At 35.3% G+C, this 12,740-nt stretch overlaps 1 protein-coding gene across 5 annotated transcripts in view; it reads left to right on the top strand.

The window, feature by feature from the left end:
• Positions 1-12,446, top strand: part of LOC127878219 (galanin receptor type 1-like) — a 62,282-nt gene extending 49,836 nt beyond the window's left edge. For 4 of the 5 annotated variants that reach the window (XM_052424737.1, XM_052424735.1, XM_052424736.1 and 1 more), the window contains exon 3: positions 87-12,446. In XM_052424737.1, the coding sequence (XP_052280697.1) occupies positions 124-1,287 (1,164 nt within the window). In that variant the 5' untranslated portion in view covers positions 87-123 and the 3' untranslated portion in view covers positions 1,288-12,446. The remainder of the gene's footprint in view (positions 1-86) is intronic. The other variant, XR_008048770.1, reaches the window with a different exon arrangement.
• The last annotated feature ends 294 nt before the right edge of the window (positions 12,447-12,740 follow it).

Consider the following 12,740-nt stretch of genomic DNA (forward strand, 5'->3'; position numbering starts at 1 on the left):
ATGTACAAGATGAATGGTTATATCACTCCTAAACCTACGAATGTCTTTACCTTGTACACAGCTATGGCGGATGTGTAATATTTCAGGGTATTGGACCCAACACCCCCTACCAATTTATCCAGCATGGAGGGCTCCACAGATCCAGGCAAGATGGTACATGTTGGCCACGAAGAAAGCGTCGATGAACAGGCGATGATCCACAGCTTACTCCAGAGTGTCATCGCAGGCCTCATTGGGGTGGTCAGCATTACGGGAAACATGATTGCCTTCGTGACACTCGTGAACAATCGTCGAGTGATTCGCACGCCCATATATATTGTAATTGGTGGCCTTGCATTGACCGATATTTTAAACACGGCTTTGAATGTCCCCGAGGAGATAATTAACAAGGCGGAAAAAGGTGATCTCAAATCTGAGCTTTGGTGTAAAATCTTTGGTTATCTGTTCAATTCTGTTCAGTACATTACCCCATTCCACATTGTGGTACTGGCTGTGTTCCGAGGAATACTACTAACAGCTCGTGATCACCATGGGCCAACGTCGAAGATCGCGTTTTTGACGTGCATCATCCTGTGGATTGTATCGTTACTAGCCAACATACCAATGATCAATCATTCAAAGCTGACAATACAATCCACATGTGCTGCGAGTTTTGATGGTGCGGAAAATCCTGGTTTTAATTTCGGAAAATCGGAACCAGTGGTGCAGAGGACTGAAGAATTGTACATACTGCTCTCAGCTGCGTTCTCTTACTTCCTGCCTTTAGTTCTTATTTTTGTCATTTACTTAGTCACAGGTTACATGAGTCAAAGGTATTTCGAGGATAGCTACTCACCCAGGGAAAGGCGGTTGTCAAAAATGATAACATACATAATTTACGTGTTTGCTCTGTGCAGACTACCAGATGAAATGGTAACCTTACTTGTGCACTTCCAGTTGAAGAACACAGACTTTGTGATTGCTCTGTCTACGGACATTAATAAGTTAACAGTATGGTTCCGTGTAAGAGAATATTTGAGCATCTTAGCCATGCTGGACTGTGCATTGCGGCCTGTCATATACGCCACAATGTCACAAGAGTTTGGCGCAGTGTATGACAGCATTATTAACTGCAGATACTGCAAGAAAGAAGATGATGATGATCTTGACCCTCAACCGTTGCGCCGACGTCGCCAAGAGATAGAAGAAGTGATTCAGTCTGCAAATCACGGGCCTAGTGAGGTGGAGACTCCTTTGCGACCGAGTATCGAGGTTCAGGATTATGACGCTGAGCGTGACATTGGTTGATATTGTAATGGTGTTCGTGAAAACAATTAAAATAAAATGAGCCTTGCTCTCAGAAAAATGGGCCAAATGCATTCAGCATGAAGTGTCAGCATGAAGGCCTGGTTAGCCTGTGGGGACTGCACAGGCTAATCTGGGAACACACTTTACACTCATGCATTAAGCCCAGTTTGGGGCAAAATAAGGCCCAAATACAATTTCAATAGCCAATAAAGTTGATTTAAGTTTTAACAGTATTGCCTCAGAAGTGTTTGTTATGATTGGTCTATGTAAATAAGATGTCTTCTATATTTAGACCCACATAACATGCAAATTTTAACTTGCAACTCCATTGTTATTGACCTGCTTTGTTGAGATTTTTTGTTTTGTAGAGATAGTTTTTGTTGAATATTCTGGTGCTTGATTGTTTTGTTGAGGGCTGTTAAATGTCACTGAACGCAATCGTATACCAATACTTGAGATCCAGAAAGTTCAGAAAGTGTATATTAGTTATTGACCATCTGTTATTTCAGAGGAAGAAAAGTTGCTGTAAATGTGCTTTTGCCCTGTTATTGATAACTGTTAATATTATTTGAATATTGTTATATGTACCAGCATTAATATAGCATGTTGTGAGTTCCACAAACATTTATGTTTGTCTTGCTTTTGAATACTCTAAATCTTGAAGACTGCAGTTCTAAATTTAAGAATTTATTTTAACTTGGGTAAATATTTTTGTCTGTGCTTCATTTACCTTTCATATATTATTTTAGATTTCACTTGTTATTTGCACTTGTTTTATTTGTAAACAATTGCTTGTGCTCACTTGAACACGAGGTATTGTCTTCAGTCTGTGCCAATGTCATAATTGGCCACTATTATGACTCAATTTTTATGAAACTTGTCAGAATGTTCATCTTGACAATTTCAAGGTTGAGTTTGGATTTGGGTCATGTGTGTCTAAAAATTAGGTCACCGGGTCTAATCTTAGAAAACTAATATACATGTAACCACTCTGGAAGTAACATTTATAACTCAGTATTGATAAAACTTGTTCAAAATGTAATCTTGACCATCTTAACTCAGAGTTAGTTTTAGATCTGAACTACATGTAGGTTACCTGGTCAAATCTTTGACAACTTGTGTACCTTGAAACCAGTTGAACCCTTCATGGTCATCATGGCCCATTTGTTTTAAAAGTTGTCCGTTTTAAAATAAAAATTTAGTTATAATTGATATTATGCTTTTTATAATTAAATAATGAGTATAACCTTTTCAAAACCTTTCTCCTGAATTGCATTTTTTTAGATTTATGTTAAAAAAAATATTCTTTTTATTAATACAATTTTTCTCATGTTTTCTGCTGCTTACTTCAATAGTCCCAGAAGAACGGAGCTTACTCCTGAATTTCATTTGTTAAAGATTTATTGTCCCCTACCGGTTTCACTGTAGGGGACTTACGGCTTTCGCTCTGTGTGTCCGTTGGTCCGTCAGTCTGTCACACTTTTCTGGATCCTGCGATAACTTAAAAGTTCTTAATATTTTTTCATGATACTTGAAACATGGATAGATGGCAATATGGACATAATGCACGTCAATTCATGCTGTTCCTACGTCCAAAATTCTGGATGCTATGGCAACAAAACCAAAAAAAAAATAAAATCTGACAATGGTGGAGTTTCTGACAATAGTGGAGCCGGTAGGGGACCATATTGCTTGACAATAGCCTTATTTTTGGAAATGTTGTTTTTTTATCCCCCGCCAGAGGCGGAGGGATATTGTTTTGGCGTTATTCATCCGTCCGGCTGTCCGTCCGTCTGTCCGGCACTTTTGTGTCCGGAGCCATATCTTGGAATTGCTCTAGCCGATTTCATTGAAACTTCCTATCAGTATATATATGCATAAGAGGATTATGCACGCCAAATGGCATTGTACACCATCTGTTAAAAACAGAGTTATGGCCCTTTGTATCTTGAAAAAATGCTTTTTACTATAGGCACTTTTGTGTCCGGAGCCATATCTTGAAAGTGATTTGGCGGATTTCATTGAAACTTAGTATGAGTATATATATGCAAAAGAGGATGATGCACGCCAAATGGCATTTTACACCATCTATTAAAAACAGAGTTATGGCCCTTTGTATCTTGAAAAAATGCTTTTTACTATAGGCACTTTTGTGTCCGGAGCCACATCTTGGAAGTGCTTTGGCGGATTTCATTGAAACTTAGTTTGAGTATATATATGCATAAGAGGATGATGCACGCCAAATGGCCTTTTATACTATCTGTTAAAAACAGAGTTATGGCCCTTTGTATCTTGAAAAAATGCTTTTTACTATAGGCACTTTTGTGTCCGGAGCCATATCTTGGAAGTGCTATGGCAGATTTCATTTAAACTTGGTATGAGTATATATGCCTCGCCAGAGGCGGAGGGATATTGTTTTGGCGCTGTCCGTCCGGCACTTTTGTTCGGAGCCATATCTTGGAAGTGCTTTTGCGGATTTCATTGAAACTTGGTATGAGTATATATATGGATAATAGGATGATGCACGCCAAATGGCATTGTACACCATCTGATAATAACAGAGTTATGGCCCTTTGTATCTTCAAAAAAATGCTTTTTTTAGTGTCAAATATAACACTTTTGTGTCCAGAAGTATATTGGTGGGGGATATCAATTCAACAAATTTGCTTGTTCATCCATAAAATATGTCCCATATTTTCTGCTGCTAACTTTAAATGTCCCAGAAGTGCAAAACAGAAGATTTCTTATTTTCATCATCGGAACCTTAAAATAAAGGCATTAAATAGTTCCAGTAAATGGTGTATCAATGTATCATGAACTGTAAGTCATTGGTTCTACATGTTTTAAAGTAATATGTTTTACATGTAATTTTTTTTATCTACCTAACCCTTATATCATACATTTTGCATTTATCATTTTATAATATTTGTCAATGTGTTGTATCATCATGATCATGTTCAGTACTTGTTCTTTTTTCATATAAGTTTCTTCTGGTGTTAAAACCATGATGGTGCAATACTGCAGACTAATTAATTGTGTGGAGTTATAAATCTGTCATTTTCGTTGATATTTAGTGAGTTGATTTTTTTTTCTTATGTCTGATATACTGCTTCAGACTTGAACATTCATTTGACATTTTATTTTGTGGGTGACAGGACCCACAAAAATCATGGAAAGTTAGCTGCGTCTTAGACTTTCAGTGCTGGAACCGAATTTTGAAGGCCTTTGCAAACAGTTTGGATCCAGATGAGACGCCACAGAACGTGACATCTCATCAGGATCCAAACTGTTTGCTATTCTCATAATATTCTTTGCAAAAAATTGGGAAAATGCTAATTTCAGAAATTCAGCAGACAACATTTTAGCAGACGACAAATTTCGCAGTATGCAAAGGGTTAGTTTTCAAAGAATAAGATTGGTTTCACAATACATGTACATAAGTTTTGTTTTACAATTATTAATTCTTATGATGAAAAAATATTTTGAGCTTTTTTTTCCCGTTGTAAGGTTACAGTTTTAAGCCAGTTTTATACCTCAGGCAACAAGTACTAAATGTACCTGTATTGTGCCATGAGTTTTGTTAAAGTATCTAGGCCGGTAAATTAATGGCTGTTCAAATTTCTTTTTTTTCACAGATTCATTCATGTTACATCAACATCTTCTTTTTAGCTCACCTGTGCACAACATGTTTGTGGTAAACTTTTGTGATAGCCTTTCGTCCTTTGTGCAGCATGTGGCATCAACATTTACCTTGTCCGTTGAAAAAACATGGTCATAAGAGAACAGGAGAGTTTCATTACATGGCTATAATGAAACCTTGTTGACATACTTTTCCCAAATAAACATGAAACTTGCTCAGAACATTTTTATGCCCCCCTTTGAAGAAGAGGGGGTATATTGCTTTGCTCATGTCAGTAGGTCGGTTCGTCCACCAGGTGTCGGTACGTCCGTCCACCAGGTGGTTTCCGGATGATAACTCAAGAGTGCTTTGGCCTAGGATCATGAAACTTCATAGCTAAATTGATCATGACTCGCAGATGACCCCTATTGATTTTGAGGTCACTAGGTCAAAGGTCAAGGTCACGGTGACTCGAAATAGTAAAATGGTTTTTGAATGATAATTCAAGAATGCATACGCGGCCAACAGGGCACACTCTGAACAATATTACTGAAGCAACTGGTCTGTAATCCTAAATCTATAATTATCAGTCCAATGAAACATCATCCTTTTAGTAAAATACAGTGGATCAGTAAAAATATTATCAGAATATGAGATTTTTTGTATATTTTGTATATTAAATATTGTATTAATGTTTAATTTTGTTGATTAATATAAATATAAGCAGGACAGGGGAGGTAATACACAACAGGGGAAACAAATGCAATAAGTTTAAATTTATTGTTACAGATTTGCCTCCCTTGTAATATAATTAAATTTTACTAAATGTAAGGCTAACAGCATTTTTGTAATGCATACTTCTACTACTACTACTACTACTACTACTGCTGCTGCTGCTGCTGCTGCTGCTGCTGCTACTACTACTACTTCTACTACTACTACTACTACTACTACTACTACTACTACTACTACTACTACTACTACTACTACTACTACTACTTCTACTGCTACTACTACTACTACTTCTACTACTACTACTACTACTACTACTACTACTTCTACTACTACTCTACTACTACTACTACTACTACTACTACTACTACTACTACTACTACTACTACAACTACTACTACTACTACTTCTACTACTACTACTACTACTACTACTACTACTACTACTACTACTACTACTACTACCACTTCTACTACTACTACTTCTATTTTTATTCCCCCCTTCGAAGAAGAGGGGGTATATTGCTTTGCACATGTCGGTCTGTCGGTCGGTCCCACACCAGGTGGTTTCCGGATGATAACTCAAGAACGCTTGGGCCTAGGATCATGAAACTTCATAGGTACATTGATCATGACTCGCAGATGACCCCTATTGATTTTGAGGTCACTAGGTCAAAGGTCAAGGTCACGGTGACCCGAAATAGTAAAATGGTTTCCGGATGATAACTCAAGAACGCATACGCCTAGGATCATAAAACTTCATAAGTAGATTGATCATGACTTGCAGATGACCCCTATTGATTTTCAGGTCACTAGGTCAAAGGTCAAGGTCACGGTGACCCTAAATAGTAAAATGGTTTCCGGATGATAACTCAAGAAAGCATACGCCTAGGATCATGAAACTTCAACGTTAGATAGATCATGACTCACAGATGACCCCTATTGATTTTGAGGTCACTAGGTCAAAGGTCAAGGTCACTGTGACCCGAAATAGTAAAATGGTTTTCGGATGATAACTCAAGAACGCATACGATCATGAAACTTCATAGGTAGATTGATCATGACTCGCAGATGACTCCTATTGATTTTTAGGTCACAAGGTCAAAGGTCAAGGTCACGGTGACCCGAAATAGTCAAATGATTTTGGGATGATTACTCAAAAACTCAAACGCCTAGGATCATGAAACTTCATAGGTAGATTGATCATGACTCGCAGATGACCCCTATTGATTTTGAGGTCACAAGGTCAAAGGTCAAGGTCACTGTGACCCTAAATAGTAAAATGGTTTCCAGATGATAATTCAAGAACGCATACGCCTAGGATCATGAAACTTCATTGTTAGATAGATCATGACTCGCAGATGACCCCTATTGATTTTGAGGTCACTTGGTCAAAGGTCAAGGTGACCCGAAATAGTAAAATGGTTTTGGGATGATAACTCAAGAACGCATACGCCTAGGATCATGAAACTTCATAGGTACATTGATCATGACTCGCAGATGACCCCTATTGATTTTCAGGTCACTAGGTCAAAGGTCAAGGTCACAGTGACAAAAAACATATTCACACAATGGCTGCCACTACAACGGACAGCCCATATGGGGGGCATGCATGTTTTACAAACAGCCCTTGTTTATTATAAGTTTATTTTGAATATATGGAGCGAATTAGACAATTGTTAATAAAACATTGCAACAGCTCCTTTTTGCAGTTCAGTTCATTTCTCTCGGTTTTCAGGTGAGTGACATACGACCTTTGGTTCTCTGGTTAGATGGACTTTATTTGACTTACACATTAATAAATGATTGTTTTACTTCTATAAATACAAATTTGTTTCTTCTATCAATCATATTTATAACAGATATGCTTAAAGGAATAATGGTAACAATAAACATATTTTGTATAGTTCTTAAATTCTTTGCAACAAAAAGTCTTATTCTGCACAGTGCGACATGAAGTTGGGCATTAAACACATCAATACATGGAGTATATGTGTCTTTGTATGTCTAAAAGATTGTGTTTGAAATTTGCTTGACTGTTTTACATGGAAGGTGTATTTGCTCAAACTATCAGGTCATTGCTGTTGTACTACCAACAACCACAGTGCTATTTAAAAAAAAGATAAATTGCATGCAAATACAAACAGTTTGTTACAATCATGTTACAAAATATTTGCATTAATTTTCAATGTGACCATTCATTAGTGCGAGCATCTGGATAATGCTGAAATAGAGGTTTGACTGCAAAAATTCTGTACATTATATGTCTTTAACCAATAGATTTATTGTGATGTTTGCATTAAGGAGCTTAATATCTGTGTAACTACAACTTGTATTGAATTGATATTGATACTTAACAAAGGTGTTCGAGGATTTCAGCATTAAATGTTTTATTACTTTTATTGTTTCTGCAGTATTTTTCTACTCAGGTGTTAGGTATACTCCCATTACCATTGGTTATGGGGGCTATATAGAAGTCACTTTGTTTGTCTGTCTGTCGGTCTGTCCTGAAATTTCATCCGATCTTCACCAAACTTGGTCACAAGTTGTATGTAGATGATGTTTAGGTCAAGTTTGAATATGGGTCATGCGGGGTCAAAAACTAGGTCATGGGGTCACATAGTGTGTTTTAACCGAAAGTTTGTCCGGACCATAACTATGTCATTTATGGTTAAATTTTAAAATGACTTGGTACATTTGTTCACCATCATGGGAAGGTATGTCGTGTAAAAAAGTATGTCGATATCTCCGAGGTCAAGGTCACAATGGGAGTTCAAAAGTCAAATGCTTGTCCGGGCCATAACTTTGTCATTTGTTGTGAGATTTTAAAATCATTTGGCAAATTTGTTCACCATCATTGGACGGTCAGTCGAGCGAAAGAATTACGTCAAGGTCACGCTTTGACTTCAAAGATCAAAAATGGCCATAAATGAGCTTGTCTGGGCCATAACTATGTCATTCATTGTGAGATATTAGAATCATTTGGCACATTAATTCACCATCATTGGACGGTTTGTCGCGTGAAAGAATTACGTCGATATCTTCAAGGTCAAGGTCACACTCTAAGTTAAAAGGTCAAAAATGGCCATAAATGAGCTTGTCCGGGCCATAGCTATGTCGTTTATGGTGAGATTTTAAAATAATTTGGCACATAAACCATCATTGTACGGTGTGTCGCGCGAAAGAATTACATCGATATCTCCAAGGTCAAGGTCACACTTTTAGTTCAAAGGTCAAAAATGGCAATAAATGATCTTGTCCGGGCCATAACTATGTCATTCATTATGAGATTTTAAAGTGACTCTGTACATTAATTTTGTTCACAGTCATTGGACGGCGTGTCAAGTGAAAGAATTCAAGAGTTTAAAGGTCAAAGTGGCTATAAATGATAATGGCATACTAATTCTTAAAAATCACCATAAAGTAGATTCTCTTGTTATGTGAAGACATCATGCAAAATAGTCTGTGTCAATGAGGCATGTGGGCGTATGCGTCACGTCTGTGACAAAGCTCTGTTTTTTTTCATCTAAATTTTATTCTTAACTATACATTCATTTATTAAATTTTAATATAGACAGCATGGTGATGTGCTAATGGATTGTGTTTTTGTTTCCTTTTATAGTGTTTTAGAGGCTGTTGTTTTTTGTGGCACTGAATATTTCCACATTGTTGCATGCACACTTGTTGTTAACATGATATGTTTTTGCTAAGCTTAGTATTATATCCAATGCTCTGCTGGTTATTGCTAGGTCACAGACTACCTTGTAGCATTATACCATTTCCACTTATGATCTTCTTATCTTCTATCTTGGCGTTTGCGCCACTTATGATAACCTGTCATGGGTTGAGTTAAAAACATTTGTACCTGTTGCAGTACTGTTTAAGCTTCTATGCCACGATAGAGACTGAATACAAAATAAGTCACAACAAGTTTTTCTCAAGGATTTATTAATTTACATTTATTGATAGATTTCTTTATAACCTGAACTATTATGCAAAGAATATTTGAATATGATTGCAACTAAAATAATTATGAGAACTTATGGATATTCATGCCTTCATACTTTTTTCTGTCTGATGACACACTTTTACTAGTCTGAGCAGGATCACTGAGATTGTTGCAGTTTATGTCTCAAGTGTCATATTTCTTATGGAATGTTGTACATTCTTTACACTTTGCATGCAGTGCTTGCCTTTTTGATTTTGCTCAAGAACTCTACAAAGTACATGAATCTTGTTTAAGATGGAACCTGATATTGGATGTGTTGACATTAACATTCTTTAAAAAAAATTGTCTGTTTGTTTTTCAGGACTCAGCCTGAATCATTTTCATTGGAAGAGCGATATGTAAAACCTAAACATCTGCAAGCCATAAAAACACAAACATTTAGAGTGAATTTTTACATTTGCTGATGTGTTTATTTTACTTCAATGTAAAATTTTGAATTATTTTCTAATACCTGATGGTTGAGATTGAATATTATTCCAAGCTTTTTAATGTTAATCTGGCTTGTTGTCATGAGGAAAAATGTGTTCCTTTTTTGTAAATATTGGTTCTCATATTTGTGTGTACATTGCTGTTTTGCCTAGTATTTGTATTATGTTTATGTTAAAATGCTCTGATACATCAATGCTCAATATTCTGTTGGATTTCCATCCAATGCTTTAATGAATATGCAACTCATTTCTTTCTTATAACACAAGACCATCATCAACAGTTGACTATGTTAAACATGAAACCTCGATATTCATACTGGTACAAACTTGTTTACAATTTCTTTTACACATTTAGTAAAAATCATGTGTAAAATCATATTCAGGCATTCATTTTGGGTTTCATCATTGTTTATTCAATTGTAAAACACAATCACTCTTCTTATGTTGTTTTTGAAAGCATCCTCTTTTAAGCAAGATTATACTATTGTTTTATATGTGTTTAATTGTAATATATTGATAAAATATATAACAATAACACAAAATAGGCAAGATAAATTATAAATTGAAAACAAGTTCATAAAATGCAGCAAAGACAAATAAGCGCCCCGAGCCGATTGTGACGAAGATATTTCGTACATATTTTCCTACAATAACCGAAGCATTCATCTTTTTAATTAGTGTCGTATGAATAGATATTGTTGCAGAAATTTAAAATGAACCGTTGAACTAAATTTAGATTCACATCGTACATGCATGATTTACATGCTGGCAAATTCTACTGTACAGACATTTTCGATTTCAGAATGAAATATTTGGCTTATTTCACATTTTTCGACGTATTTTCTTCTTATTTTTTTATTTTAATTTGTATTGAAATATATGTTTAATAAGTTTTTTACACGTTTTATATTATTAATAAATATTTGACAAAATCGTATAATCTCGCTTTAAGAATTGTCTATTATAATAAGGGTAAATACATTATGTATAAGAAGTTATTAGTATCTTAAAAGATCTAAAGTCACACGTATGATAATGTTTTATTTACTGTTATGCCATTGCGGTTAAGTTGTGAATGTTTTGCTAGATGGATAGACGTTTGTACATGTTTTTCTCTGTACTGTTCCTGTAATTATATTAGTTTTGATTGTGCCTTGTTATTTTATTTTGTTTCTGTGTGTTCATTTGATAATTATTGTTAATTACAGATATTTCATTTCTGTATTGAATTTTAAAAAATGTGCTGTTCAAACAATTTCATTTATTTTTGATGGATATTGCCATAAGATCTCCAGGCATTTAAAAAAAGTAACAAGACTTCATGGAAGACAGAACACAGAAATATCAATAAATAAGGGTGAATATTCAAGGGTTACTTTTTGAACAGGGAACTTCATAAGTATAAAATTATATTTGATTTTTGTTGTTTTTTTAAGTTAATGCTCACCTGAGTTCTATTGTATTTTAGTTGTTAGCTCACCTGAGCACTAAGTGCCTATGGAGAGCTTTTAGGATACTGTGTTGTCCATTGTCCGTTAGTGCATTTGTGAGGTGTTGACATTTTCCTTCTTAACCCCTTAATTGATTTCAACCAAACTACACAGGTATGATCTTTGCGTGACCTTCTATCAAAGTTCTTCAAAACTCAATAAGGTCCATTGCATACCATTAAAATCTGTTACCATTTTTTTTCACAAAAATCTATTAAAAATTATAGTCTCAACTTTCTTGATTTTTATGAAGAAAACAAAAAGTGAATTTTAATCAGAAGTTATATTTGAGCTTGTGTTTGTTTACTGTGAAAGTGTAAACAAAGAGTCAAGCGCATTTATACAAATTAAATACAAATTTGCATTTTTTGTGCAGTTTGCTAATCAAAATAAAGTGGTTTTGTGTCAAGAATTGATAAAACAATACTTCACACCCATAAAATTGGCTTTTTTTGTCCAGAGAAGCCACATGCTTTTCCAGTGGTGTCTTTGTTACTATGACCATATCAAATATGTCTCATGCAGAGTTTTAAAAAAAAACTTAATAAAAAACAGTTATTATACAGACATAAAAAATCTTCACATTATAGTTTAGTTTCTTTATGATCCGGGTGAATTTCTACATGTGTCAGATGAGCAACCTATGGCATTTAGCCTTCTTGTTTTTATAGGAGTTACGTATGTGTCAGTGTGTAAGATTTAAAAGGTGTACGGCTGTTTTGTTATTGATTGATATAGGGCATGCTTGAAACACATTAAATGCAGTTTGTGTTGTGTTTTATTCATTAGGTTCGTAAAAAAAGGACTGATGTTAGATACATGACTATTTGTACTCTCCTTTATAGCAACATACAAAGTGAACAATTAAACCTGTAATCTTCATTACTTGTGTTGTTTTCTCTGTCATGCAGACAAAGCTAAGATTCATAGGCTACAGCATGTCAATTTGCTGAAATAATGTCGATTTGAAAAACTTTAAATATTTTTAGGCAATGAAGTATGAGCCTTATACCATTTTTATGCCCCTGGATGGAAAGATTGGGGTATATTGTTTTTGGCCTGTCTGTCATTGTATGTGTCTGTGTGTCCCAAAACTTTAACCAAAACTTTAACCTTCTTCATAACTTTTGCAATATTGAACGTAGCAACTTGATATTTGGCATGCATGTGTATCTC

Source organism: Dreissena polymorpha, chromosome 4 (assembly GCF_020536995.1).
Source record: "Dreissena polymorpha isolate Duluth1 chromosome 4, UMN_Dpol_1.0, whole genome shotgun sequence".
NCBI classification, from domain to species: Eukaryota; Metazoa; Mollusca; class Bivalvia; order Myida; family Dreissenidae; genus Dreissena; species Dreissena polymorpha.